The 27999-nt window shown below is 41.0% G+C and overlaps 1 protein-coding gene and 1 long non-coding RNA gene across 6 annotated transcripts in view; one reads left to right on the forward strand and one right to left on the reverse strand.

Annotated features, from left to right (window-relative positions):
• Positions 1-7052: 7052 nt before the first annotated feature.
• LOC309367768 lies at positions 7053-10013 on the reverse strand. Its single transcript, XR_014167340.1, has 2 exons — positions 9939-10013; positions 7053-7333 (listed from the first exon to the last, which is right to left on the reverse strand). It is a non-coding gene; the product is annotated as an uncharacterized lncRNA (long non-coding RNA).
• Positions 10014-10043: 30 nt separating this feature from the next.
• The window catches only part of LOC309367744 (uncharacterized protein), a 32939-nt gene continuing 14983 nt past the window's right edge, over positions 10044-27999 (forward strand). The window contains exons 1-4 of one of the 5 annotated variants that reach the window (XM_081907360.1): positions 10044-10149; positions 10762-10837; positions 10977-11117; positions 21151-21263. In XM_081907360.1, coding sequence (XP_081763486.1) covers positions 10777-10837; positions 10977-11117; positions 21151-21263 — 315 coding nt within the window. In that variant the 5' untranslated portion in view covers positions 10044-10149; positions 10762-10776. Of the gene's footprint in view, positions 10150-10761; positions 11508-13084; positions 13182-20462; positions 20557-21150; positions 21986-27999 lie in introns of those variants that run through there. The other 4 variants (XR_014167310.1, XR_014167311.1, XR_014167312.1 and 1 more) reach the window with 4 other exon arrangements.

Consider the following 27999-nt stretch of genomic DNA (forward strand, 5'->3'; position numbering starts at 1 on the left):
AACAGAAATTATAACTACTACTTCACTCAGGACACCATTAACGTTTGTTTATTACTTGTACTTACAGCCCCCCCTAACCAAAGGGCTTACAAAAGTGTCACAGTTAAAACAACTTGCATTAAAATAACAAAACCACAAAACTGCTAATGGCAAAAAACAAAAACCATGGCTGCTATGGGGATGGCATAGGACATAATTAGAGTGTTACAGTCATGGTTAAACTTTTCCCCATAAATGCTAGTAAAGGCTTAACTCATTGAACTTATGCTTGTCATGCAACTGTGAAAGGCACAAGAATCCCCTTCCCTCTGGGATTGGCAGAAATGACTGGCAGAATCCGGGACCAGGGAGAAGAGACGACGGAAGAAGATTGGAAGAAATTTAAAGATTACTTACAGAAATATTGTAAAACTAATGAATGTTAGAATGATGTTGGATAGAAATTAAGTGGTTTCCAGCTGTAATGCATTAAGAGAATACGGGGGGGGGGGGAAAGGGTTTGAAATAGGTAAAAATTTAAGGGCAAGGATTTGCTGAACCAACAATTTGAAGTGGAATACAAAAAAGGGAGGTATGAGGAGGTCTGGGAAACAAGCTAAAGGAAAATAAGTAATGGAAATTCTCTGTGGTTTGTTTTTTTAAAATTATTTTTATTTTGGTGTGTTTTTTTGTATTTGTATTTCTGTTTTTGTTTTTTTATTGTATCATTATAAAAAATCCTAATAAATATTCTATATATAAAAAAGAATCCCCTTCCCTCATGCCAACCCAGAAGTTTCAGACTACTTTTTCAGGGGAAGAACCACCAATATATTTTTCAGGGCCCTCCTGTCCAGGCGATGCAGCTACATGACAAGTGACCGGAAGTTCTGCACATGTTAGGTGAAAATGAAGTGATGGTTGATATACGTGCTTTGATCCTAATACGTGCTTTAGTCCCCGGAAAAAAGTGAAGCACAGAATGTGATGGTAACACTAAATGATTCTTCTTTCAGCGCCATACCTTTTTATTCGTTCAAGACTCTGAAGATTATATTAGTTTGAACTATAGATTCACTTGTAAAGCTCAATGGTCTCTGCACACAAGTTTAGTACTGACTTCTAGGGCAGTATCTTCTCATTCTGGCTATATATTTATAAGGCTTTCTACTGGGAAAGAAGCCATCAAACAGCATTTCATCTAGCAATAGATGGGTTGTAACTTATGTTCCTCTTCTGTCAGAGTTCATCTAGGCCTTGCAACACTTTCTTCTTGCCAAATATTTATAGCTGAGTTATAAGAGTCACTGATAGGAACTTCAAGCTTCCTCCAAAAAGTCCAGAAACGGGTATTTAGAGTTGAGGTGTCCTGAATCTTCACTAGTTTCATGTGTTTTTATGTTTTTGAAGAAACCAGCACTTTGGGTACATAGAAGTATTTTTCATAAATTAAACGGGGGCCCCAATTTCAGAAGTTTTGTCTGGCTACCAGTTGCTTAGTAGATAACTAACTGAGGGAGGGCTGATGTCTCCATATCCAACTTGTAGCTTCTAGGTAAGAAAAAGAGGATGCAACTTTTTCCTCACCGGGAAATGCTGAGTTTTAAAAAAAGCTTCTGCATGTCTTTCTGTTTTCAGTTCTTACCAAGGATTGTTTTAAAGAAGGCTGTCATGGCCATGATGGGGTTACCATAGAGATAAGGTGCTTGCTATGTAAAACCAGTTGTTCCATCATTGGCTTTATAAGAGACCTGCAAGAAGAACGGGATAGAGTGTAGGGGTTTGAGATGTATGGTAGCTAGATCTATTGGATCTGTGTATTTAAGAGCTTTCAGCGGGGCAGAGAAAGTGGTGTTGAACAATCAGAGCTACAGAGGGAGTATAAGCAAGTACATATGGGTGTTGGGATTTCATTCCTTCCCACTGCTGATGTGTGATTGTTTTCATCACATGTCTGTGTTGACATTCCACACTGTTGGAGTCATGAGAACATAAGTTGAGTTAGACTGTTCCGTTACATTATGCTTTTGCATTTTCTGTTCTCTCTTGGACAAGAAGGAGAGAAGAGCCATGATTTCTTTGTTCTGTAACACTTGATCTTGTACATAATAAATTAGCTTAGTATTCTACACCTCAAGTCCAGCTTCTGCTTTGAACTCTGCTATGTTTGTGTGTGCATATATCTTCAGATATATGTCGCAGTAGCAACTTGGGACAGAAGACTGATGAATCATCCCAAGGGCCGCTTTGGAGGAAAAGATGCAGTTCCCTGGCATTTTCCTAACAGTGGGGAGCTGAATTTTTAGAAATGAAGCAAGAAAGCAGACTGGAACCAGGATTGCTGAAGAACTAGGTTATGGCACACACACACATCCCTGATTTGAGGAGTTGGCACAGAGAGCAGCGAACTTCCTTCCTCCCCTTCCTTGATTGCACCTGCCATCATTCAGAATATGGGGCCTTGCTTTGCAAGCTGCTTCCCTCCAATCACTGGTGGAGGAAGAGGAGTGTGGGGAGAGCACACTGCCCTCAGCAGCACAATCCCCAGGGTGCCATCACGGCTGCTCCCCCACCTGTGCTGGGCACCCCACCCCTGCAGGTGGTGCGCCCCGCCCACGGGACGCACACCAGCCCCGCCCCTGCCTGCTCTCTGCCCCCCGGTGCTGGAGCATGAAGCTCCGCCACTGCCTCCAATGATGGTATCTGCTGCCCTGCACTGAGGTCATGCAAATTCAGGCTTCTTCAGATTGTGAAAACAGTTACTGAAAGGGGGTTGCTCTGAAATGGATAGGATTCACTAGGTGTAATTAAAGTTAGAGCTGTAAATCAAAGAAGCTTCAGTTGACCATGTGGCGGAAAGGTTCATTTTTAAAAAGAACTATTTCATCCTGTCCGAAAAGGAACTAGTTCAAGTTTGTCCTTTTGCAAAACAAACTAGCATTCCCACCCCCAGAAATCAGAACGTTACAAGCTGCTGTGCTAAGGTATAAGGTCCAAAGGTAAATCAGGGACCTCACAGAGGTAATAAGATGTCTGACAGACATAATGCCAACTGGTGAAGCTTTCCATATAGTATTCTAGTATTCCATATAGTATTCTAGTATTTTCATACTAGAAAAGGCTTGTTGTTGTTGTTGTTTAGTCGTTTAGTCATGTCCGACTCTTCGTGACCCCATGGACCAGAGCACGCCAGGCACCTCTGTCCTCCACTACTTCCCGCAGTTTGGTCAAACTCATGCTGGTAACCTCGAAAACACTGTCCAACCATCTTGTCCTCTGTTGCCCCCTTCTCCTTGTGCCCTCCATCTTTCCCAGCATCAGTGTCTTCTCCAGGGAGTCTTCTCTTCTCATGAGGTGGCCAAAGTACTGGAGCCTCAGCTTGAGGATCTGTCCTTTCAGTGAGCACTCAGGGCTGATTTCCTTCAGAATGATAGGTTTGATCTTCTTGCAGTCCATGGGACTCTCAAGAGTCTTCTCCAGCACCATAATACAAAAGCATCAATTCTTCGGCGATCAGCCTTCTTTATGGTCCAGCTCTCACTTCCATACATCACTAGTGGGAAAACCATGGCTTTAACTATATGGACCTTTGTTGGCAAGGTGACGTCTCTACTTCTCAAGATGCTTTCTAGGCTTGCCTTGTTTAATTTGCATTAGCTACACAGCTTTTAAAGGCACAACATATTGTTTGTTTGTTTGTTTGTTTCCTGTACCTGTACTTGCTGCAAGTTGCTCCTGTTTGAAGAGAGTGAAAACCTTCAGCAGGAAAAATACACATCATATTTAAATAGCGTTAAATTACAAAATCTCTGACCTACTAAAGGAATTGTAAAAAAAACAAAACCCAAAAAACCACCCAAAACAATATAATTTACAAGAAACGAGTCATCGTTAAAAGGAAATGAAGGAGCATCTTGGACACTATGTTTTAATCCCAATTAAAATAACAAAGTAATGTGCCTACTAATTACAATTTATATTTACTGAAAACTGGTTCCCACCAATGAAGGATGTGACATTAAGCAGTAGAGAGCAATAGTAAGAAAAAGTGGGCTGGTGGCATATATTTTTAGTGATTAACATTTTCCTGCTCCATTTAAAATTCCATGTTGATATTTCTTGTTGATGTATTTAAAATCATTTAGTAAATCCTAAGTTGAAAACAAGGGTAAATTTAATATTACATGCTCCAGATTCAAAGGGCAAACCAATGTAACTGCTTGTATATGTTTTGCTATCTGGGGTTTTGTATGCATGTAGGAATATAAAATACATATTCATGCAAACATAATTTTGAGACAATTTACTGGAGAGAAATCTAACTTGTAACAAAGAATTGCCTTGTGTTAGAATGCCATACGTGATGCCCAAAGGTCATACCATAATTTGAAAACCAAATTAATCCAGTGGAGTACTGTTACCTTCCTTATTAATATGATTTAGTGTGACCTTGTTTCACCATTGTTTCAAGATAACTTTGTTATTATTCCTCCTTTGCATTTTTGCCTCTATGTTCCCACCTCCCCCAGACAAGAACTAAAATTCCAGCTGTACCCTATTCAGTTTACCATCTGTTGAACATTTGGATTCATTTGCTAATACTGGCATCTTTCGTCTGCAGGGAATTTTTCCTGCCAAATGACCACTTTTCCCCCACACATCATCTTAAAGGTTAGATTCCTCTGTGGGCAGTCAATCTATTGGAGACCATTTGTGTTATTTACTTTAGTTCGGGAAACAATGCTTGATATAAACAACCAGGCACTCAGGATTTATTAAGGCTTACCATGCAGATAAGTGCATGTCAAAGCTAAAGCTACTGAAAAAGATTGCTCCCCGTCTTCTGTCACATAAATCAGAATTGCAGTGCCTTCTCTTGAACAATATTAATATAATTTGCAGTTAAAAAATAATCAAAGTATGTGAGAAGCTGCTGGTTTAAAAGCCTTGTTTATGTGAAGTTACAGTGACCTTTATGTGCTGCCCTCACAAAAGTGCCTCATTTCCCCCTCTTCTGTTAGTATTTCCCTCCTCACCCCCCCCCCAGTAGGACGCATACAGGAATCATACAATGTTGTGGAAAATATTGTTGAATATGTACTACAATATATATGGAATGCTAGGCATGAGCAAATCATTTTGAAAGTCTTCAGTGGACAGAACGGTGCTTTATAGAACAGCTGAGCTGCCATGGAAAAGCCACGCCATGTTCCCCCTTTGTTCCACATTATGAAGTCATTAAATCAAATTAGTCATTAATTAGGTTGTCAAGCCAAATTATGCAGTGTTGTCAATGGTGAATACCGGTATTTATTTTATTTGAAATATATTATTCAACTCATAATTTCCGGAGCAAATTCCAACAACTAATAAATGTAGTAATGCCATTTTCAGTGGTAAGAGGCGGTATTCAGCAGAGAGTTAAAAATATATATGTGAGGGTAAAGGTCTGGGGAGATATAAAAGGTCATTGCTGGAGACTTAAAAACATCCACATGGGGGTCAGTGGTCCCAGAAAATGCATTCACCAACAGGCCAGCCCCTCTTAACCACCTACCACAAACTCTTGGTGTATGGTTACCATTTGGTAAAAGTTGAATTCAGAGTACTGATAAGAAAACACAAGTAAGTTAAGTCGCATGACAACTTTTATGTCAGATTGGGGCAGATGCTGTAAAACTCAGGTGTGGAAAGTGGCTGCATTGGGTAGTCGCCGGTTGCGGCCCCTTGTGGCCTGCCATCCATTTCCTGGTAGCAAGGAGTCACATACTATGTAATGAAAGCAAAAGGTGCAGAAAATGTCTTTTTCCACAAATGGAAGGACTGTTTTACTCCTTGCATTACAGCACAGTGCAAGTACAACTAAACTCTGCAAGGATTTTATTCCATTCTCACAAGAACCTATGCAATTGAAACAATGAGAAATGCTGCAAAATCTACCTGTTATAGTGATGTCTGTCGTCTTGTGCAAGCTCTTAAGAATCTCTAAAACAGTGCTATAAACTGTTCTCCTCCATTCACAGAACTTTGAATCTGAACCAAGTCTTTGAACTGGCCTGACTCACCTTTTTTTTTTTAATTTAGAGTTGGAAACCTTGCTGAATTAAATTGCTAGGCAGATCGACATCTTGGGCATCAATTATTTAGCAAAGGCAGTGAGTAATGCTTAGCTTCCATAAAAGCCAAATCTAAATGGTTGCCATGTGTAGGCTATGAATATGGTGATGTATCGTCTAATGCAACAAAACAGCCTGACTTTAGTCAGCCAATTTGTAAAAGAATTAATGCTTTCCAGCTCATTTCATACAGCTATGGCACGTGGATATGACAACTCTAGCTATTTCTTTAATTAGGGAAATTTCTACTGCTATTCAAACTGTTTGCCTTGTGTTCCATTTTGCTAAGGTGACCCAGGAGACTTAAGAAAACAGAGAGACCCCATGGCACCCTCCTAAACAACTACATACAGTTCTCAGTTGAATTGAAATACCTGGAACTGTGTGAATCGTTTTGGAGGAGGAAGATAAAAATACACCGCACAACAATAAAAGATGAATTACATTCAGTTTTGCTTTCAGCTAACAAACCTAGAATTACTCGCGCTGACGAGGCCTTACCTTGAAATGAACCCATAGAAACAGCATGTATGAAGGCAGCCAGGAACTTAAGCTATCAATTATCTAAGTACAAAACACCTCAATGCAGCTTTAATACCTGGATAGGGCATTTAGAACTGAAATTTAAGGCACAGCATGCTCAGTTTAAACAAAGTTTAAATGTAGATTTGGAAGGAAATACACCGCTGATGATACTTCAATGATTACGAATGTAGCTGGGAAATAAAAGATAAGCTTGACAATGGGACAGTAGGCAGTTTGAAGAAAGGAGAAAAACACTTTAAAAGGATAGATGGTATAGAAGACTACAGAGATTTAAAGCCACTGAGGGCTGGACAAATAGACATCAATATGGCCTAATTATATACACAAAGCAGCAGATGAAGCTTATACAACTCAACCCCTGAAGAACTGTGCCACCTATACAAGCATTATTGAAGCAAACATAGCTACAGCTTTTGTCAATGCTTTTAATGCTATATTGAGAACTGTTGTCTAGATGTTGTACAGTGCAGGTACAACGTGGGATGCACAAAATGCACCAATATGCTCAGATCTGCCACGTAGTATCTGTTGATATTCAGTAACCAGCCTTCTGTAAGATCAAGTTGCAGAAGTCAAGTTCTAGGCAGAAATAAACCGCAACGTGGTCCAATTCCATTGATCCTCTACACCACTGAAAGTTTGGATATTGTTTTGCTTTTGAGGCAAAGATTGTACAGTAGTCTTTTCCAACCCTAGAAAAGATGCCACATTTACTGAGTAATAGCAACATATATGACTCTTAAACCAAGACTTTAAAATCTTTCCTGAATGATTAGTTTCTATTATCTGTGAATATGTATAGTCTAAGTATGTTTTCTCAAAGTATGGCCTAGTTCTATTACTGTATGCCCCCTGACTTGCGTAGGAGAAATTTAAAAAGGGGGTTTCCAGCCTGGAGCGTATACCCACAGAAACCCAGAAGAAAAGGATGCAAGCTCCAAGTGAAAAGATAGGTCTTTATTGAAATGCAAATGTGCACAGGGACAGCCTCAAAAATAAGGAGGAGGCTGCAAAGAACCCCATACAAAGCAACTTTAAAAAATACATTTCCAGAATACACATGTCATTTCTATTCACCAATCAAAGGATCACAGCAAACTTAATACTTGCAACCCAATGTCATCATCCTGAACCAATCAAAATCATTTGGCTCTTCAGATCAGCCCTTATCAATAATATCATGTGACTACATATAACCATTTTTCAGTGTCTTTCTTTATTAAGACTTTGACTAATTTTCCTGTTCACTACATGTCCCCCCAATATTCTCTTTCATCCGTCTACAAAACAATTCAAGAATAATCGCAATTGCCATGCCTAGCTGATTTTCTTTTCGTGCTTACACCATAGAGTCTAACAGTTTATTTTTTCCAGTGTTCTGGATTAGACATTCACTATGTACAGTACCTAAAAGCAGCTCATTCTGTACTGTAAAAGGCAGGTACAGGCCCTTTCAGTTTATCTAGGTCACAGACTCAAGAGAAAATGGAATAATGAAAATACAGTTTTATGAAATTATTATTTTCTCCAACGTTTGTGACTCTCAGAGAACATAAGAAGAGCTATGCTGGATTAGTCTAAAGGCCCATCCAGTCCAGCAAAGTGTTCTCACAGGGATCAACCAGATGCCTATGGGAAGCCTGTGAACAGGACCTGAGTGCGACAACCCTCTCTTGCGTGTCGAGGTCCCCAGGTCCACCCCAATAACTCACACATCACACAGAAATTTTTGTTTAAGATTTTTTGCATAATTTTGGCCACAACTTTATTAAAATACAGATTTGTGAGTGGTTGCTTAGGCATTGGTTGCGACTATCTGCCCCCACCATGGGGGACAGACTGACATTCCGCACAATGCGAAAGTCAGAATGGGGGAATACACTTGGGGGTTACGCGGAGCAGGGAACCTGCCCTCACCCCAAATGCAACCAGGAGCTCATTGCTATGGCCCGAGCCCCCTTGACAGAGTGGACAAGCAATAGTTAGCCCCCAATTCCTTTAACGGAATCCCTTGCAGCAGCAGCATTAGAGGGGCAGGCACAGCCAATCCATGCCCCTCAACCAACCAAACCATAAACCAATGCCTAACCGCAACCTTACAAGTTGTGACAATTTGCTACGCAGTAGGCAAAAACCAAATGGCCCCAGCCAATCAGCCAGATGGACAAAATTCCTACCAGGCCCCCGCTCCAAAGCAGACGACCCCATGACAGGTATAGCAAGGTCAAAGCGAACAACCCTATTCTAGGGAGGGAGGGACGGGCAATCTGATGCATGGGTGAAAAGAGGAAGCCCTAGCCTCGTGCAAGGAGTTTTACTATTTCTGGCTGTCAATCAATAAATGGCAACATTAACTTCTTCCCAACAACAAGGGAAGCTCCAATCGCATCAGTGGCCAACAATCAATTAGCCCGCCCTCCAACTTTGGAGTGTCCTGGCGGCCCCCACCGCAACACCTGCTCTCCATGAAGGAGAACACGCTTTGGCGCCATACACCTTCAATTCATCAACCAGTCCCCACCCCATACCACTCATCATCACTAGGACATCACTATTCTATGTTATCCAACATAAAGAGAAAGCAGAAGACCATTATGCAGCTCATTAGCTACTGCCCTCACAGTATCCTAATCTTCAGTGAAAGAACTGGGACTGAAAGACCAATAAAACACGGGGATGTACTGGAGCTAAGTTATAAGCAAGCACAATATGTGAGTCTGCATAATCTATTTTCTGCTTCTGTTAAGCCGGAGGACCTTAATTTATAATTACTGTGCTTTTTGGAGAACACGTCATTCTGTAAGCACCTGATCCCTCCACTTTAATCCTAGGTATTTTGGTCCTAGAATAACCTTGGTTTCAGTTGAGTTAGAATATTGACAAAGTGTTAAGCCGAATTTTCCCATCGAAGCAAGTGCATTAAACCATGCAGTGAGATGCAGGAATAAACCATGTCAAAAATATTATTATGATCCATGGGCTTTCATATTATAGAGACATTCACTTAAAACAAAGAACCGGTATGAGTAAAAAAACCCAAAAAAACTCTTCAGAACAGGATGTAGTGTATAGTCAAGGAACTATCTTGAATATAAACACTATTACTACGATAGATTCTGTTTGTGAAACTGGATCACATTTGAGCCTACTCACAGCAAGTAAGACCACGCCTTTCTTTCGATCACCTTGTTTCACTAAATCATTGTGTTTTGTTTTTGAGTACTAGAAGTCAGCTTTAAAGTTATATATATATATGTAACCACTCTTCAAGCTTAGGTTCTGAAAACAAAATTAAACCTTGAACTAGCTGTCAGGCTGATGGTTACCTCCTTGCAGCAGTTTATTGGCAACTGCTGTTGGCATGGAAACAGCTTAGTTGAATGCAAACATAACATCCTGATATCATTCATGATGTCACAAACAGTGTAAGCTCCAAGTCTTGGCAAAGTCCAATATAGCTAACAGTTGGACCAAGTCTACACACTGTCATGATGGATGCTCATAGCAGGTGATGAAGGGGTTTATTTTGGAGCTATATTAAGTTTTCATATGGGTGTAGTTTTGATCTGATCTGCAGATTGGTATGTCAGCCAGTACCCATAAAAACTGAGGTCAAGGTCAATCAATACTAAAAAGCTTTGCCACTGATTCAAGACATAGCTTTGCCAATGTAATGGAACAGTCAGTGCAGGAACAGTTACCAGCCCATATTAAGAAAAGCTGGAAAGGAAAACACCTTTATGGCTATCTCCTGTCGAGGCTATTATTATTAAGAGAGTTAATATGGACAAACAGGGGGCAGCTTATAGGGAATTGCTGTGGGACGCAAACTGAAATTAATGGAAAATGTAAGGAGCCATGTTACAGACTGGTTACAATATCATCAGTTACACAAAATGTTTAAATTAGATAGGGGGAAAAATGGTTTTTTGGACCAAAGCTCACAATTCAAAAAAGAACTTCTACAAAACAAAGAGAAACTTTTGTCTAAAATGTATAACCTGTTATTGGACTGGGAAACAAAAGGCGGACAGTAGATATAGGACACAACATAGATTTTAACCTCTTGGAAAAACTCTGGAAAAGTGACTTGAAGTTTACAGCATGTTATTCTTTGAAGGAGAACTACTTGAACATGATTCACATGTGGCATTTAACTCCGAGTAGGCTTGCTAAGATGTATAAGACTGAATCAGGTAAGTGTTGTAGATGCAAAGAGGTGGAGGGAACATTCTTTCATATGTGGTGGACTTGTAAAAGGGTAAAAGAGTATTGGGAAATGATCCATAATGAATTGGAAAAAAATGTTTAAATGTACTTTCCCTCCCAAAATAGAGTCCTTTCTGTTGGGGATAATTCAGACTGAAATTCCCAGGTGTCAGAAAAGGTTATTTATGTATGCTACTACTGCGGTCTGTGTTTTGTTAGCCCAAGGATGGAAAACGAGCGAGGTCCCAACCAAAGAAGAATGGCAACGTAAGTTGATAGAATATGAACAACTTGCAGGCTTAACATATAGAATAAGAGAACAAGAACATATGTTTAAAGAAGATTGGGAAAATTGCTAAAATGTACAAAACAAATTCTAAAATGTGTTGGAAATGTGAAGAGAAAGTGGGCACTTTCTGTCATATGCGGTGGACATGTACCTTGGTAAAAGCTTTCTGAGAAATGATATATAATGAGTTAAAGAAAATATTTAAAAATACATTTGTCAAAAAACCAGAAGCCTTTTTACTAGGTATAATAGGTGAAGAATTCCCAAGAGAAGATAAAAAACTTTTTATGTATGCAACGACGGCAGCGAGAATGCAACTAGCCCAGAGATGAAAAGAAGGAGAAGTACCAGCAAAAGAAGAATGGCAGGTGAAACTGATGGAGTATGCGGAAATGACAAAACTGACATTTCTAAAGACTGGAGTAAATTTCTAATTTATTTAAAAGACCACTGTAAACAGTTAAAATCTTTGGCAGGGATGTAAAGAAACTTATAATGTGAAATTTAAAATTTAAAATGGTAATTATGGTTACATAATAGACAAGGGTAAAAGATGCAGTAAATTTAATCTTAAAGATGGAACCCATGGAGGGAGGGAAGGAGGAAGAAGAAGAGGAGTTTGGATTTGATACCCCGCCTTTCACTCCCTTTAAGGAGTCTCAAAGCGGCTAACATTCTCCTTTCCCTTCCTCCTCCACAACAAACACTCTGTGAGGTGAGTGGGGCTGAGAGACTTCAGAGAAGTGTGACTGGCCCAAGGTCACCCAGCAGCTGCAGGTGGAGGAGCAGGGAAGCAAAGCCGGTTCACCAGATTACGAGACTACCGCTCTTAACCACTACACCACACTGGCTCTCAGGAGGTCTAAGGGTTTAAAAGAAGTCTGTATTGTAATGTTTGAAATGGGTTTGTTTTATATGTATAATGTTTTTTCAAAAACTTAATATAAATTATTTTAAAAGGGAAAATGTTTATTGAATATATGGGAAATAATTGTGTATAGCTCAAAACGCCGGCAGAATTAAGATAAATTCAACAGTATAAGTAAGTTTTGATGGATGCAATAATGGAATACTGAATGGTATAGTTTTTGTAAAATATGCAGGGATTTATGATATGTAAATGAACCATGGAAAGAGAAGAAGGGAAGTCATTGATATTTTAAGGATGTAAAATGAGTATTTAAAATTGTAAAACAGAATATATATATAGAGAGAGAGAAAGGAGAGCAAGAAGTATGGAGAAAGAGCTTGCTTAATTCCCCATTGTTCCAAAACAAAGGTGAGCTGTTTTAGGTGAGATATTCAGGGAGAATGAGCTATATACAAATAGTTTATGTGTATATATATATATACACATACACATGTGTATATATATATACACATACATATATATACACTCTATTTTTCTTGAGGAAAAAAGAAAATGAAAAGTGAGAAAAATAATTAATTCACAATGAGTTGGCGGAAATGTCGTCGTGTGTCCCCCCCCCCCCCAAGTGCAGCTGCAAGCATTTTGCAGCTGTCTTATCTGTGTTGCTGGGCAAACCTTCATGTACCACTGGGTAGAAAAGAACTCCAGTTACAGCATTCATAGTCGGGGAGCCCAGGAGAATCTGTTGGAGATGGGAGACTGATGGAATGATCCTGTGAAAGCATGGAATACTTTATGAAGAGCTTGTCTGAGGGATGCTGGACAACTTGCAAGACTTCTGGACTTAGAGAGCTAAGGCAGCTGCAGAACATAGCAACCGGGCTTTGCACTTGCTGTGTGGACTAAGGAAGGACTTTGTAAACTAGAACCCTCTCTGGGCTCAGAGAGTAAAGCCTTGTAGCAACTGTAAATAGTGTGGATTATAGCATCTGTGTTTCTGTTTGCCAAGTAAACACCACAGTTGCTTCCTGTGGTGAGCTTAACTGCTTGACTGAATGTCTGTGGTGCCAATAGGCCATTCTGGGCAGCCAAGCCGCTACTTGAAAGGGCAGCAAGACTTCTTAAATGGTGGTGGAGCGGAAAACCCTTGACTGCCTTCTATTTATTAAAGGTGAGACAGGTTTTTAATGTTTTAATTAGTTTTTTTTTTTTTTAGATGGGGGCTTCCGGTTCCGGTCGCAACCTGCGAAGAAGCGCGGAAAGCCTGCTCTTGGCTTTCTGGGCTCTGCGGAAGCTTTGGGGGCGCCAGGGCGCAGCGCACCTCAAAACCCTAAGGGGGGAACCCTTGGGGGAAGGTACCCAGCAGCGTGGGAGCGGTCGTATCATCCTTCCGGTGCGAAGAGACTACGAAAGACCGCGAGCGCGAAGTGGGGACTTACCGACTCTGCAGGGCGACGCCTCAAGCTTCGGCCAGGATAGGCGACGGGCCGCCTTAAGAAAAGAAGGGGACCCCCAGCGTTCTTTTTAATGTGTTTTCTTTTTTTATAAAACGCACGTGTGTAAGGCGCTAAGCCAGTAGTGAAGCTGGGTGGTGCCTGGAGGGTTTCGAGCTGTGTTTGGGAGTCCGCTCAGTGGAGGATATAAGATGGCGCAGACGGAAGCTCGATGATTTGAGGGGATCTTGAAGAGTCTGTTTGAGTAAGAACAATTTGCTACGAGGGTTTAAGATTGGACAGAATTGGACATTAAGGACTACTCGGACCCTGGTGAGCCCTACAGTTCGTCTTTGGTGACTGTGCATTTTGTGTTTGTCGCTAGGCAGGGACGAACAGTTCCTGGCGTTTATAGTTTATAGTTTATAACTTCACAATTAAGACTTGGGGCGCCTAAGCCCCTTTTGGAAGGAGGCCAAGGACCTGCTAGGGGCGGGGCGGCAGCAGGTATAGGGTGAGTGGACGCTAAAGCCCCCTTGTTTGCCGAAACACCCTGCTTCGGTGCTCTCCTCTCTCTTTCTTTCCCCCCCTTTCTTTTCCCCCCATTGTCGACCCCCTATTCATCCCCGGGAGGAAGTCTCCGGGTGATGGGAGCTAAATAGGGGGTTATAAGCGACGGATTATTTAGCAGGCGAGGTGGAGCGATGTACTACTTAATCCTATGTGGTTTAGAAAGACGAATACACTACACCGTGACCTGGAACGCGACTGTGGCTTTTGGAATCCGGGCTTGATCTATAATTTGGATCTATAACTTGGATTATAATTGCAACTCTGGACTCTGGCTACACGGATAAAAGTGGACTAATTTGGATTTTATACCTTTAAGGCTTTAAGGCTTGACGATCGGATCGCTAATCCCCCGCCCGCGTGACGTAGGGCAGGTGGGAAAGTGGACTGGAACTGGGTTAAGAAAGAGATCGCCAGGAGCTGGGAGGGATTTACCCTGCCTCACCCTCAACCTCTCCTGCTGGACTGAACACAAGATCTTTGTTTTGGGACGTTTGAAGTTTATGTTGGGACATAGTACCGAGAGGGCCATTTAACTCTGCCTGGAAATTGGCTCCTTTCTGGCCCCTTGACTCAGTATAAAGGGTCACCACTGACAATCCCTGCTCAAAACCGGGGCTTACTGGAGGATCGAAGGGAGAAGGAAGTAAGGGGGGGGGGGAGATTCGGAAATGGCGGGAAGGGACGGGAAAGATTGGAAGAAAGGGAGTGGGACCCCGGGAGATAGAAAGCTATCGCGGCAAGAGGAAATCAAAGATTTAGATAATCTGTGGGCTAAAATAAAGGAAGAACTTAGGCAGAATGTATTATGTATGGAAAACAAACTAGGAGAGGTTCAGGAGATGATTGATAAAAAAATAGAAGGAGCAGTCGGCGAGCTCTCAACTAAAATTCAAGATCTCTCCGCTAAGTCTAGAATGATTGAGGAGTGTAACAAAAAGCTGCAGAAAGAGATGAGGGAACAAAAAAAGGAGACTCAGAAGGTAAAAGAAGAGTTGGGAGAGCTATGCATCTCCCAGGATAAGATTTGGGATAACCTAGCCATGGCAGACATGCGGTTAAAACAGCTGCATCTTAAATTCAGAGGAGTAGTGGAGGATAGAAATGAAGATATAAGAGGGAAAATGATCAAAGAACTATCTAATTGGCTAGGTTTAAGGGAGGAAGAGATGGCAGCTAGTGTAGATAATGTATACAGAATGACTAGGCCCAAACATATGAAAGCAAGTAAATTCCTGGGGGATTGTCTGGTGATCTTTAACTCTCTGGAAATGAAAAATTTAATTTTGAGAAAGAGCTATAACAACAGATTAAGAATTGATGGAAGGCCTATCATCATATACAAGGAAATACCGGTTAGGTTACTTCGTAAAAGAGAGGGATACAAACAAGTGGCAGCAGCTTTGAAGAGAAACGGGATACCATTTCGATGGGAGTTCCCGGAAGGGATTAGCTTCTACTACAAAGAGAAAAAGTTCAGACTGTTGGACACACAAGAGGCGGATAAGTTTTTGAGAAGGTACGAGAAAGACCTGGGAAAAGCAGAGATCAGACCAAAGAGCAGGGAGGAAGAAGAGGAAGGAGAGATAAGATGTAGACAGGAGGAGGGGAGGAGAGCAGGGGAGGAGGTAATAGAATCAGATGAAGATGATGAGGAGGCCGTTGTGGGAGTGGAGACGGCAGAAGAGGGGGAGCTCTCAGGAAACAAAGGCGACAGATTTTAGTTGGTGATTTTGGTGAAAGATATAGAAGCAGACAAAGGTAAACAATAACACACACACTAAAGTTTTTATCTTGGAATGTGAATGGGTTGAATGAGAAGGTTAAAAGGAATAAAATTGAGAAAGCTGTGAAAAATAAGAGGTACGATGTAATCTGCTTCCAGGAAACCCATATTGCTAAGAAACATAAACATATCCTGGGGAACAAAAAGCTAGGAGTAGACTTTATTAACTCTGATGCAAAAAAAAAAAGGGGAGTAGTAATATATGTCAAAGAGAAGTGGGAACCAACTCTGATTTGCAAAGATGAGGAAGGTAGAATCCTGGGGATCCAACTAAATTTCAGGGGGGGAAAAATCAATGTTGTGACGGTATACGCCCCAAATATAAATAGAGCAGAGTTTTTTGAGAAACTTGAAAGTATGTTATTAGAATTGGAAGCTCACAAATTAATTCTGCTGGGGGATATGAATGGGGTTCCGGAGCCGAGGCTAGATAGGAGTGAAAAGAAGGGGAAATCGGATAGGGGTAAATTACCAAAATCATTTAGTGATATGGAAGGAAATTTGGACATACTTGATATATGGAGGCATAAAAATCCCACCTCTAAACAGTTTACGCACTACTCCGAACCTCATCAGAGTTGGGGTAGAATTGACCAGATCTGGATGACAAGAGTACTCTCGTTGAGGGTCAAGAAGTGTGAAATTCTTCCTAGGACATTGTCTGACCACTGTGCCTTAGAAATGGAAATAAAAAGCGAAGCAAAGGGACAAAAGAGGTGGAGGATGTGCGAGTACCTACTTGACAATGATGAGGTGAGGGAAAGAATTAAAGGCACCCTAAAAGAATACCTGGAGTTAAATTTGAATAAAGAAACCCCCATAGACGTGGTCTGGGACGCTAGTAAAGCGGTTCTGAGGGGCCTCTTAATACAACAAAATAACTACAGGAGAAAGATGAGGGACCGTATGAAAGAGGATATACTCTCCCAACTGAGAAAATACGAGAGAAAACTGGTCACAAACCCAACAGATGAGGACGCTATACGAGCCTCTAAGGTACTTCAATCTCAATACTCAGCAATATTAAATCAGGAAATAGAGTGGAAAATTAATTTCACAAAACAAAGATATTTCGAATCAGCAAATAAAATGGGGAAGCTACTGGCTTGGCAATTAAGAAAAAGAAGGAAACAAAATGTGATAAATAAAATAATAATGGAAGATAAGATAATAGAAGACCCAGAGGAAATAGAAAATAGGTTCACTCAATTCTTTGAAAAGCTGTATGATAGAGGAAGGGAAAACAGTGCAGAAATTAAGAACTACCTAGATCAAAAGGAAGGGAAATATATATCAGAGGAGGATAGAATACAATTGAATAAAGAGATCACAGTAATGGAGATTAAGGAAGCCATTAGCAGGATGAAGGTTGGGAAAGCCCCAGGGCCAGATGGACTGTCCGCAAAATATTATAAAACTTTAGAAGAATATCTAGCCTCAGTGCTTAAAGACGTGATCAATAACATCTTTCAAGGAGGGAACATTCCGGCCTCCTGGAAAATGGCTTATATAACTCTGATTCCAAAAACAGAGGAAGGGAAAACAGACATAAAAAAATTACAGACCAATTTCCTTACTTAATAATGATTATAAGATTTTCGCTGATATTATGGCTGGCAGACTTAAGAGTCTGTTAGTGAAGTATATACATAAAGACCAAATGGGATTCCTCCCTAACAGACACCAGAAAGAAAATGTTCGTCATATACTAAACATCATTGAATATCTAGATATGAGAATAGATGTCCCTGCAGCACTAATCTTTGTAGACGCCGAAAAGGCGTTCGACAACGTCTCATGGGAATTTTTGACACAATGTTTAGAAAAGGCAGGCATTGAAGGCCCCTATATGAAAGGCATTAGGGCAATATACTCAGAACAACAGGCCAGGTTGATTATAAATGACAATCTGACTAAACCATTTAAGATTAAGAAAGGTACAAGGCAGGGCTGCCCACTGTCCCCCCTATTATTTATAATGGTACTAGAAGTAATCGCAAATAGAATAAGAGAGGCAGAAAATGTGAGGGGGATAAGAATTGGGAAGAAAGAATTCAAGCTTAAGGCCTATGCCGACGACCTGGTCCTGTCTGTGGAGAACCCAGTGGATAGTGCAAGCAGGGTGATAGAACTTCTAGAGGATTTCAGTAGACTGTCGGGTTTTAGACTAAACAGGATGAAAACAAAAAGTCTAGTAAAGAACATGACTGAACAGGATAAAATCCAACTGGAAGAAAAGACCGGTATTAAAATTGTGAACAAAGTGAAATATCTAGGCATTTGGCTCTCACCTAAAAATATAAACCTGGTTGAAGATAACTATAGCAAGGTATGGCAGGGTATTAAAAAGGACTTAGACACTTGGTATAGACTGAAACTTTCATGGACAGGGAGGATGTCTGCAATTAAGATGTGCATCCTTCCGAGACTATTATTTCTGTTCCAAAGCATCCCGATAATTAAAGGCACCTCCCTCTTCAAAAACTGGCAAAAAACCCTGACCAGGTTCATATGGCAGGGGAAAAGAGCCAGAATAAAGTTCAAACATTTAACAGACTCAAGAGACAGGTGCGGATTTGCAGTCCCGAACATTAGACTCTACTATGAAGCAGCATGTATTAGCTGGCTAAAGGAGTGGGCCACCCTTAGAAATACAGATCTCTTAGACTTGGAGGGCTTTAATATTAGATTCGGGTGGCACGCCTATCTCTGGCAAGAGAAAGGGGAGGTCCACAGAGGCTTCTCCAATCATATAATTAGAGGCCCATTACTAGAAGTGTGGAAAAGGTATAAAAAACTGATTGAAAAAGGTACCCCATGGTGGCTCTCCCCAACTGACATCATTAAGATTAAAAAAATCAACATGACTGATGAAAGATGTACGTATGAGGACCTTCTGGTAAAGACAGAAGAAGGATGGAAGCTGAAACCTTATGAGGAGCTGAAAGGAAAAATAAAAGAATGGCTTCACTTCCACCAGATTAACGCCCTTTGGGGCGAACATAAGAGAGTGGGGATGAGTGGAAAAAAATCTTGGTTTCAGGTGGAAATTTTGGAAAGTAATGATAAACTCCTCTCCAAAATATACAAACAATTATTGGAATGGGAAACCAAAGAAGATATAGTGAAGGGAGCGATGGTAAAATGGGAGAAAGACCTTGGTTATAATATAGATTATGATAAATGGCAGACACTTTGGACGAAAAGTATAAAATTTACAGCATGTGTAGCCCTTCGTGAAAACTTAGAGAAAATGGTGTACCGTTGGTACCTGACCCCAGCAAAGTTAGGAAAGATGTATAAAACTGTGGATAATATTTGCTGGAGATGCAGAGACAAGGTTGGGACCTTTTTCCACATCTGGTGGACCTGTGATGTAGTGAAGGAATTCTGGACTCAAATCTATGATGAAATGAAAAAAATCTTGAAGTATAATTTTCCTAAGACTCCCGAGCTGTTCCTTTTAGGGATGTTCGGTAAAGAAATAAAGAAAATAGACCAAACCTTTGTCCAATATGCCATGGCTGCGGCGAGGATTCAAATTGCACAAAAATGGAAAACTCCTGACCTACCCACGGTCGGAGAGTGGCAAATGAGGCTATATCAATATAATGAACTAGCAAGATTAACACAAAAAATAAGACTAAACAACACAGTAAAACACAAAGATGAATGGAATAAGTTTTTAATTTATTTTGAGACTATCCAGGGAATAAAGAACTTATCAATAGACGATAACTAAAATCACCGAGGTATAATGTTTTAGCAATACTGTAGAAATAATATGAGAATAGACAACTCCAAGACTGAGCTGGACGGAAGTTCTGTTATTTGTAATTGTATATGTTTCATCGGGTTTTTTTTTTCTCTTCTCTCTTTTTTCAGTTTTTTTCTTTCTTCTTCTTGTATTTTTTGCTCTTTTTCTTCTTTTTCTTTCACCTATCTCTTCTCTTTTTGTTTTTTTCTTTCTTGTAATACTTCTTGAGAATTATAATGTAAAATGTGAGAATTATAATGTAAAATGTGTATATTCTGTAAATAAATAAAATTAAAAAAAAATTAGTTTTTTTTAAGTATTGTTTTGTTGCTTTGTTGTTCGTTGACTGGAGCTTCTTTGGCAGGAAGGGAAGGATAAAAAATTGATTGATTGATTTAAAAGGTATTTAGATTCTTGCCGTCTGCTGAAACCTCTATGTTCTCCTGTCCTTGCTACTCACTCCTCGCCTGTCCCTGCTGAAAATTCTTCAATATCTAGTGACTGACGTAACCAGTGACTAGAAGTCAAGAAAAGAAAAACTTCCTTAGGTGGTAGGCTTCAACCTAGTTATAACAAGCTGTAATGAAATAAAACAGTGAAATCTTTGCATCACATTGCAATTTCAATCAGATGTAACCTAATGAGTGAGATGAGTTCCTTGGCACCAGTGAGGATCAGCTGAGCTTCAATTAATGCACTGATTCAATTAAATAAAGCTTGAAACTCAGAACGTAATCCATGCTCAACCCTTGAGATTGAGTGGGAAGAAAACTAAATAAATAGTTTGTAGCTCTTGGAAAGAAAAGTAATTAATTGAATGTTAAAGGTGATTCCTTCCTACCTTGGCATTTCACAACTTTAAAGTTACATTTAGTTGCATTTGAACTAAGTATAATTGTGATTCAGATTACACAGAAAAGAAGAAATAGCAAAGATTTATGCAAGATGAGCTGATTGGCCCAATTCACACCCAACAGTTCTACAAGGGAAAATGAATTGCTGTTTCTTTTTTTTTTTTAATAATATTTTTATTGCTTTTTTCCAAGGTCAAATACATCGTCAATGATCCAACAAAAGCGATTTTACAGAAGGAAAAAAGAAAGATTATTAGACAAGAAAGAAATCATGCTTTACAAACGATTTTTCATAATCCACTGGACTTCCCCACATCCTCCATCCCCTGCATCTTTTTCAATAAAGAAAGTTAACAGCAAATTAATACCTTGTTTCCTGTGTTTTTATACTTTCATCAATTGTGTTTTGGATTTAGGGTAAATATTATTGGTTCACATTTCCAACGGTCCTAAGAATAAAAACTTTACCCTAGACTTTAGTCATTTCACAGTCATAACTTAAATTCCAGCAAAATCAAAGTTTGATATCTGAAGCTTGTTATCTAAAGACTTAACAAATTCTCAACATTCATATAACTTATAATGTTTTTGTAAATAGTCCTTAAATTTTTTCCTGCTGTTTCAATTACTATTGCCACCAGTTGAAGGAAGGAAAGCTGAGGCTTCACTTTTAAAATAAATATACTGATTTTGATGTTTTGAAGTAAAGCCCTACAATTGCATAAAAAATATTTTTTTAGGAGCTATGCCCCAGAAAAAAAAATGGAAAAGGCAACCCCCCCCAAATGAGACGAGAAATACTAACAATTTTAAAGCTATTATTAAGAAGACACTTCAGCAGCTGATGGACTTTGTAAGTGGCTATTAACTTTTTGTCTCTGCTAAAAGGCTTTTTATAAAAAATGGAGGCAGAATAAAGCGAGAGAAGAGTGATGAAAGTAACATATTAGAAACTACCTAAGAAGCAATGACTAGCAATGAAGGATCATTTTGAAAAAAGCAAAGGTTAACAGACTCTCATCCTCAGGTCCTTGCTTTTAAAAATTTGAAAACATTTTAACACCGTAGCCCCTGCCCCCAACTCGCCTTGCATAGGTTTCACTTCACTCTACTATGGATTTGCCGTTAGTTCCTTATGTAAAGGAGATTTTGGCAACTGAAGTCTGTAACAGTTGGTGATTTCAAAACACCTGGGAGCAAGGTGAGCTTACTGCAAGCCTGCATAGCTTAGAGCCCAGTAAGACTAGTAGCTGGTGGCATGTTATGGTGGAGATGCTAACTTCGCAGGAGGGGTGATGGTGCTCCTTTGGGGAGGAGGAAGGCAACTAAAAGGTCAGCATGGTGCAAACACAGCATTGCAATCCATCCGGCACTCTTCCTAATGCTTTTCTAGATTATTATGTTCTTTTGCAGAGAAACAGAGAGAGAACATTGTGAAACCAGGGGGCACCAGTGCAGATCCAAACCAGAACCTCACTTCTGCCTTTCCACATTCTTAATGAAGGCAGGGCTGGAAACCATATTTCCCAGCACAGCTCAGGTTAAAATAAAGTTACCAGATATTTTTTAAAGAATCCGGGGACACCTTTTTTTAATACCTTCTCTTTTGTGGTCTCCTCTGTTGCGTGGCCTTCATCTGGGCCTGCTCTCTTGGAGCACTAGCTGCCGTGGAATAGGCTTGGGTCGGGCCTGAGCTCAGCCATGTGTCCATGCCTTCCCAGTGCTCTCCTACCTCTCCTCCTCAGTGGCGGCGGCGGCAGTGGCATGGCAAGGTTGGCGCTCCCCTCTTTTTTGTCCTTCCTCTTCCTCTCTCTTCCTTCTCCTCCTCCTCTCCAATGTCTCCCTACGTCAGCTCTGGGGTTTTCCTGGCCCTGGAGCGCTGCTGGGCAATCGGCCGGGCGCTCTCTCACCCAGCTCGATTTGGGTCAAGGGGGGTGTCAGCAATTCCCCCAGTGGATGTGCCAGGTGTCCCTGGTTCCCCCTCGCCAGTGGTGGTGGCAGTGGCAGCCTCAGCAGCCCGGAGCCAGCCTGGTAGTGCAGTTGGCTCTGGCTGGCTTCAGGAGCTGCTCACTGCAGTGGCGCCCGCCATTTTGCCTTGCCAGAAGTCCCCATATGATGTGTCTTGTGTCGTTGAACCAATCACGCAACGTTCATTCCCTACTAATAAATCTACAGCACTTAAAATATAAACCCGGGAGATTAAATGAAATCCAGGGACATTCCGGGGATGGATTTTTCCTGGGGACAGATTTGTAAATCCAGGGACTGTCACCAGGAAATGGGAATGTCTGGTAAGCATATGTTAAAAGGCAATTGAAAGTGATACGTTTGAAAAATAAAATAGTATTTTCTGCTTTGAAAGCTATTACTCTGAAGCATATAATGGCAGACATGGTGATGAATATATAAAGACAGCCTGAGAAATGTGATATTTAACCCTCATTATATACCTGCATGAATGGTGTCACTACAGAATGCAATACTTTAGTGTTTATCAAATTGAAGTGTGGTGTATGCTCAAGGGCTGTTTTGTAAAACAAATCTTGTTATTGCTTTTCACTTAGCATCTGAATCATTGAGAAGGCTCTTCAGATCATCCTAAACATGGTATATTTCACAAACCATGAGCATCCTCCTCTATTATTTCAATTTGTATGTTGAATGCAAATCAAAGAAGTTCAATAAAAAATGAATAAAATATTACTCAAGAGGCTGGAATTTCAAATCAACACTTTAAAGCAGGGATGGTGAGCCTCCAGGCCTCCATGTGTTCTTGGACTTCAACTACCATGAGCCTTGACCAGTATGGCCAGTGATCAGGGATGCTGGGAGTTGCAATTCGGTAACATCTGGGAGGGTCACAGGTTTCCTATTCCTGCTTAAAAAGATGCACATTTTTCATAATAACAGGGTAAAATAAGGCAGGGCAACAAACAATGAATTGGACAACTTCATAGTTTACTTCTCCCACCCATTAGTCGAGGGGCTGCAATTGAAAGAACTGAACAACAGGACACTGGGAGTGCTGGGAGTTTATGGAGCCCTCCCCAATTTGTGCCGGCAACCATGAGAGATAATTCAAGCAGGATTCAGGAGTACTATACATGCTGGTGCTCTTGATCTAGAACCATAGAGGGGAAGAACTGTGGCACTAGAAAGAGATCCAGTGATAGAAGGTGGAGGTTTTCAGACTTTCAATTGTTTTGTGAGACCCCTCCACAAAAAAACCACCCACCTTTATACACATTTCTGTTTGGCCCTTGTGCCCTTAAAGCACCTGGCAATCTTATCTTATCTGCATGGTGACAGGTAAAGGAGGGATTGTTAAAAGGACAACCATGTGTGAAAAGGGTGATAACCATAAAAGCTGAGGAGGCTAGGAAGAAACATACCATTTAGGGCTCATCCAGACTTAGGTCTCAGCTATACAGATGCAAATAAAACATTTTAAGTGTGTTGTAAAGTGCATTATGGGACGCAGGTGGCGCTGTGGGTTAAAGCCTCAGCGCCTAGGACTTGCCGATCGAAAGGTCGGCGGTTCGAATCCCTGCGGCGGGGTGCGCTCCCGCTGCTCGGTCCCAGCGCCTGCCAACCTAGCAGTTCGAAAGCACCTCCGGGTGCAAGTAGATAAATAGGGACCGCTTACCAGCGGGAAGGTAAACGGCGTTTCCGTGTGCAGCTCTGGCTCGCCAGAGCAGCGATGTCACGCTGGCCACGTGACCCGGAAGTGTCTTCGGACAGCGCTGGCCCCTGGCCTCTTGAGTGAGATGGGCGCACAACCCCAGAGTCTGGCAAGACTGGCCCGTACGGGCAGGGGTACCTTTACCTTTTTAAAGTGCATTATACAAATGTGACACTAGATGGCGATGGTGAGCTATGACAAATTTAATCTATTTTTCAAAACTTTTTTTTTAGTGTTTTTTCACCGTGTTTTTTATATGTGTCTAGATTCCACCTTACACACGTCCCACCCCTTTCCCTCTGGAAAAACCCAATCTTCACCATTGAATCAGAGCAATTGTCAACTGGGTTTTCCATGGGTTGATGTTTGCTTCGATTCAGCGCTAAAGAACAGGTTTTCCCAGGCAAAGTGGAAGTGCAAACAGAAAACCACTCAAACCCATGCTTCCTAGGCATGGGACTAGCAGAAGTGAGGACAAGCATTAGTCACCCATTGTAAGTTTGGCAGGTTAAAGTGACGTGATCGTTAAAAATAATCGCCCTTTTAAATTTACTCGTTCTTCCTGTCAACTCCTTGCAGTGCTCACAATCGTATTTTAAGAGTTTGGGATCCTTCCTTTAATCAGGTGATCCTAGGTGGGGCTCAGGGATGGAATATGGATTACTGGCATGGGGATGGGGCACAATATTGCACTGATTACTCTCTCTCTCCCCCCCTCTTTCCTATTCTAAGGCCCAATTCTCGAAATGGAAACCCTTGTTTTTGGAGCTACAATGTTTTGCAATTAAAAACATGCCTCTGTTTTGTTAGTCTCTGTAATGCATATATACCCCCCGCCTCATTTTTACAGTGGGAAAAACCACTGTTCCAAGTGAGGTGAGGTGGTTACATCCACTTGTCCTTCCCCAATTACAGCCCTGCATCCTACACAGGATTCTATTAATTAAAAGCTGAACCTCAGTTATCAGGCAATTATGTAAAATGCATTCATTGCCAAAGGCAATTGGGGGAGAAACGTAATTTGTGATAATGAGTCTTTCCACTTATCACCTATGATTAATAAACACAATAGAAATATCATAGGTCACTAAATAGCATCGGGGTGTTTTAACAGTAGAATGACTAGCAATCTACAGGTGAGGGGGAAATGCTAAAAACTGAAACCTATTCAAGTGTCACTCCACCAGGTGAATTACTGTAATCAGTGAATTTGAATTTGGTCTTTACGTATTTTCAAGGCCTTAAAGAGGAACATCTCCTTGCGGGAAGAAAAGATTTCACACAGAGAGCAAACTCTGAACGAGGAAGGCTTAGAAGTAATCTGCAGACTGCTGATCTTTAATTGCCACACAGCGACACACAAATGTTCACAGAAACTATAGATAATTTTGCAAATCTCTCTTTTTTCATTCTCTTCCATTGTACCAAACTACAGCTCCCATAGTTCTATGGGGGAAACCATGGCTATTTTAAAATGGTACCATAGTGCTTTAAATATATGATGTGGATGTGGACAGAATCTGCCCACCTTTTACCCTTACTACCCCTCCTGGGCCCTCCATATCACACATAGACGTATGCCGATGGCACCCATCTTTTCCAAGTCCCCAGTATGCAGGCTATATATCTCTGTTTATATTTCTGTTCAGGCAAAGTGTGTGAGGCTGGCAGTGAAGAGAATAAGAGAATGAGCAGGGTATTTCCTCTTGCATGTACAAGTCTTGCTTCGGGATGCTTGAGGAATCTGCACAGCAAAAAGTCATTTTCAGATGTTATGAATTTACACTATATGCAATTATCCATAAATCAGACTGTCTATTCCCACAAGTCCATGTGCCATTTCAAATCCTAAAATGCAGTTCCACATATCTGTGGTTAAACTATACCTATATAATAGTGCAACAACAATAAATCGTAGAATTGTAGGCCCACAAGGCTCATCTAGTCCAACCTCCTGCAATGCAAGAATCTTATGCCCAACATGAGGCGTGCACCTATGACTCTGAGATTAAGAGTCTCTTGCTCTACCAGCTGAGGCTTGCCAATCAGAAGGTCAGCGGTTCGAATCCCTGCGACAGGGTGAGCTCCCATTGCTTGGTCCCAGCTCTTGCCAACCTAGCAGTTCAAAAGCACATCGTGCAAGTAGATAAATAGGTACCGCTCCGGCGGAAAGGTAAACGGCATTTGCGTGCGCTGCTCTGGTTCACCAGAAGTGGCTTAGTCATGCTGACCACATGACCTGGAAAAACTGACTGCAAACAAATGTTGGCTCCCTTGGCCAATAAAGCGAGATGAGTGCCACAACCCCAGAGTCAGTCACGACTGGACCTAATGGTCAGGGGTCCTTTTACCTTTACGGATCTTCAAAGACAGGCCTTTGGTTACACTAGAAATTATCAGGTTAAACCCATAGAGAAAGGAGGCACCCTAGCTGGTCAGGAGGAAAGGAAGAGAAAGCAGGAGATGCAGAAATTTATTCAAGGGCATTCAATTTGATTCCTAAAACGGAGGGAACAGGAGAGAAGAAAATTAGAGAGCCAAGGAGGATGCTGGATTGAATCAAAGGAGAGATCAGGATTAAAAGATGGTGAAAATACGTGCCTATAAAAATGTGTTAATTATTGCACAAGATTCATGTAAATACCATGCATATTCAAATATAGTGGTATCTCTGGTTATGAACTTAATTCGTTCAGGAGGTCTGTTCTTAACCTGAAACCGTTCTTTTTTTTTAAAAAAAGCTTTTATTAATTTTCCAATAAGAACATCCAATTAACATACCAAATCCAATAAAAATAAAAAAGTAAAATAAAAAGTCCTCCAAATTTGTCTTCCAAATTGTAATAATTTTTTGTTTTGGCTTCCCACGGTCTGAATTCCAAAGCGCTTTCAGCATCATAGTCCTGCCTTTCATAACCTGAAACCGTTCTTAACCTGAGGTACCACTTTAGCTAATGGGGCCTCCGTGCCGCCGGAGCACAACTTCCGCTCACATCCTGGGGCAAAGTTCGCTACCAGGAGCATCAACCTCCTGGTGAGAGGAGCTCATTACCTGAAGCGTTTGTAAGGAGGACGGTACGTAACACGAGGTTCCATTGTAGATTTAATGAAAAGGAAGAGATTGGTTGATCCGTACTCTGGCTGAAGGCAAGGAAGAAAGAGTGAGAAATGGCTTAATAGCATCTCAGTTGGGATCCCCCCCCCCATGCACTGCTGGCCTGTGAGGAGATGCTTCACCAGCCACCTTTTGACTAATGGAGATTTCAATAGCAGCTCTTGTTCTTAAGCAATGTAAAGTGGAGCTTAGTGAAGGACACTTTCCAATATTTGTGCTCCCATAAATGCATCCTTCCAGGTGCCTTTCAGCCTTGAGCTGAAAATAAAGTATTTGCTAGTCACGTCTTTCACTTCTAGGAACAAGCGCAGAATGTTTATCACAGTGTTGACATCTGCTCATAAACTTGAGGTTACTTCTTCAGAAATGCCTGTGTTGGCTCTCTCAGTCGAGTCGGGGCTGTTTGTAGTGACCACCCCATTCTCTCACTTGCACTCTTACCTGAGATTCACGCTCCACACTGCAGACTGGCCCTGTGCTGCTCATTAGCACTTTGGCGCAAAGTCCTGGATTTTTAAAATATTTATTATGGAAAGGATTCAAAGCTAGCACAGAGTATCTTGATTCCTGGACACATATCGATATCCTCACATATCTTGCAACAGTACAGTGGTACCTTGGTTTGTATACATCTTGGTTTGCATACGTTTTGGATTACAAACACGTCAATCCCAGAAGTGCATGCCCCAGTTTGCAAACTTTTTTTGGGATTATAACCCATTTTTTTATATAACAATTTGGGGGGGAAGGCCCCATTGGTGAAAGTGCGCCTTGGGTTACAACCTGTTTTGG

This window comes from Podarcis melisellensis (assembly GCF_964234715.1).
Source record: "Podarcis melisellensis genome assembly, chromosome: 4".
Classification (NCBI taxonomy): domain Eukaryota; kingdom Metazoa; phylum Chordata; class Lepidosauria; order Squamata; family Lacertidae; genus Podarcis; species Podarcis melisellensis.